Below are 2,443 nucleotides of genomic sequence, written 5' to 3' on the forward strand. Positions count from 1 at the left end.
TAAAAAAAAAAAAAAAAAAAAAATATAATAATAAAAATCTAAGTAAAAATAAGTGAGAGTATTTCACTATATATTTCATTTATTAAAATAACACACTTTTCATAATTAATTATAAATATGAAAAAAAAAAATAAATGAGTTAATAAAATGTGGTATTTAATTAAGATATAAAAATGAAAAAGAATTTGTTTACTTTAAGATTTCATTTACAAAATGTAAGATATTACAGTTTGAATAAAAAAAATTTAATAAATATAAATAAAATAATAAAAAATACTGATGGATTTCATGAAAAAAGAGAAATGTTTAGAACGAACAACTTTATTAATGAAATTAAGAAATACAATAAAATAGCAAACAAAGAAAATATAATAAAAAAAGAAAATATAATAAACAAAGAAAATATAATAAACAAAGAAAATCTAGTAAGTAAAGAAAATCTAGTAAGTACAGATAGAATAGAAAGGGATGATAAAATAGAAAAAGTAGAGAAAATTAAATTATTAAGATTAAAAAATTTTAAATTGATAACATTCTGTGTAATTACTACTTTGTTTTTTTATTTTACGATCAAAAAAGTACCAGAAGGATATGTATGTTTAGTTGAAAATATAAATGATAAGAAAGTATTACCATATATTTATGATGATAAAATGACATTTTTTTTTAATCCTTTAAAATATAAAGTAATTCTTATGAGAACTGTTCCTATACAAAAAAAGTATGTAAATATTTATGAAACTCTAGATAAAAAAAAAATTAAAGTAGTATTAACAGTTAAAATGAAACCTAAAATCCCATTTATTATTGAAATTTACAGTTCTTTTGGTGTAAATTATAGCTCAAAATATATCGAAAAGGAAATGAATTTAGATATTAAAAATGTTGTAAAAAAATATAAATATAATACATTCTTTGAAGAAGATTATACTTCAAATAAAAACGAAATATCAGTTGATGATATAGTTGATCAGATAATGGAGAGGTTCTATGATTGTTCAATTTTTCACAAAGTTATTCTTTTAGATGCTACAATATTATTTGAAAAAGTAGATTAAATTAAAAAAAAAAAAAAAGTTGATGAAAAAAAAATTTATTTTATTATTTCAGAATTATAGAAATATTTGATTATATTTTTTTTTAATGTATATATATGTATGTATATATTATTTTAATAAGTAACACAGAAATATTTTTATTATTATTATAATTTTTTTTTTTTTTTTCTTTAACATTTATAAAATATTTTGGTTTTTCTATAATTTTTATATTTTTTTTGAAATTTAGAATTTTTTAAAATGTGTTTGAAAATTTACAAAAAAAAAAAAAAAAAAAAAAATATATATTTTTAATTAATATATATATATATAAATGTAAACTAGTTTTATATTAATTTAAACAATAGAATAACATGAATGTTTTTTTTTTTTCAAAATTTTTTAAAATGAGAAATAAAAAAATAAATTAGAAGAATTTATTGAAGTTTCAACAAAAATTAAAATTAAACATTATTAAATTCTAAAATAAAAGGTAGTAATAATTTAAACAAAATTTTTAATTTAACATTTTTTTATATTTTTATTTATTGGTATTCATATTTTATTATTTTTTTCTGATTCATATATATTTTTATTTTAATTAAGTTTTTTTTTTTTTGTTTTTTTATTTTTGTTGAACCATTTAATGAGAATATATATTATTATTTTTTCTTATTTCTAAAAGTAAAGGACCACATATAATTCCCTGTTGTTGTAATTTTTGATGTGTGTTATCACAATAAGGAAAATTATTAGATTTCCAACATCTACAAACGGAAACTTTTTTAGACTTTTTTAAAGGAGGATAAAAAGTTTCAATATGTAATGGTTTGAAATTCCTAATGTTTAAAATGTCTCCCTTATTTCTCAAAATATCATAATTATTTCCTTTGAATAATTTGTTTCCCATCTTTTCTTAAATATATATTTTTTTTTTCTATAAATATATAAATTTATATTTTTATTTTATTTTATTTTTTTATAACTTATACAATTTAATTCTTCGATTAATTTGTTATTCTTAGAGGGCTATATCTTCATAAGGAATACTATTTAACTACTATCTTTGTTACTAATGTTGAATTTTATTATGTTTATGTGGTTTTATTAAAACTTATATTTTATGTGTTTACAATGTATAATTGAAAAAATCTGAATATATTTTTTTCTTATATACTTACTTTTTTTTATTTCAATATCTTTACTGTTATTTTTTCATTTTAATATCTCGTCTTTTTTTTTTTTTTTTTATGATATATAATTATTAAGTACGAATATCTCTTTTCACTTTCTTAGAAAAACAAAAAAAAAAAAAAATAAAATAAAAAATTTTTTTTTAAAATGTCACTTGAATAATACAAAATCTTTTAAAATAAATATTCTTTAAAAAAAAAAAAAAAAAAAAA

General features: G+C 15.7%; 2 protein-coding genes across 2 annotated transcripts; one reads left to right on the forward strand and one right to left on the reverse strand.

Annotated features, from left to right (window-relative positions):
• Positions 1–173: 173 nt before the first annotated feature.
• PGAL8A_00090100 (prohibitin-like protein, putative) lies at positions 174–1,058 on the forward strand (the record flags this gene model as incomplete). Its single annotated transcript, XM_028671566.1, has 1 exon — positions 174–1,058. One exon carries the CDS (start codon positions 174–176, stop codon positions 1,056–1,058), a length of 885 nt encoding a protein of 294 aa, XP_028526019.1.
• Positions 1,059–1,680: 622 nt separating this feature from the next.
• Positions 1,681–1,947, reverse strand: PGAL8A_00090200 (CDGSH iron-sulfur domain-containing protein, putative; the record flags this gene model as incomplete). Its single annotated transcript, XM_028671577.1, has 1 exon — positions 1,681–1,947. The coding sequence occupies one exon, from the start codon at positions 1,945–1,947 to the stop codon at positions 1,681–1,683; it is 267 nt and encodes an 88-aa protein (XP_028526020.1).
• Positions 1,948–2,443: the final 496 nt, after the last annotated feature.

Source organism: Plasmodium gallinaceum (genome assembly GCF_900005855.1).
Source record: "Plasmodium gallinaceum strain 8A genome assembly, contig: PGAL8A_v1_61, whole genome shotgun sequence".
Lineage (NCBI taxonomy): Eukaryota > Apicomplexa > Aconoidasida > Haemosporida > Plasmodiidae > Plasmodium > Plasmodium gallinaceum.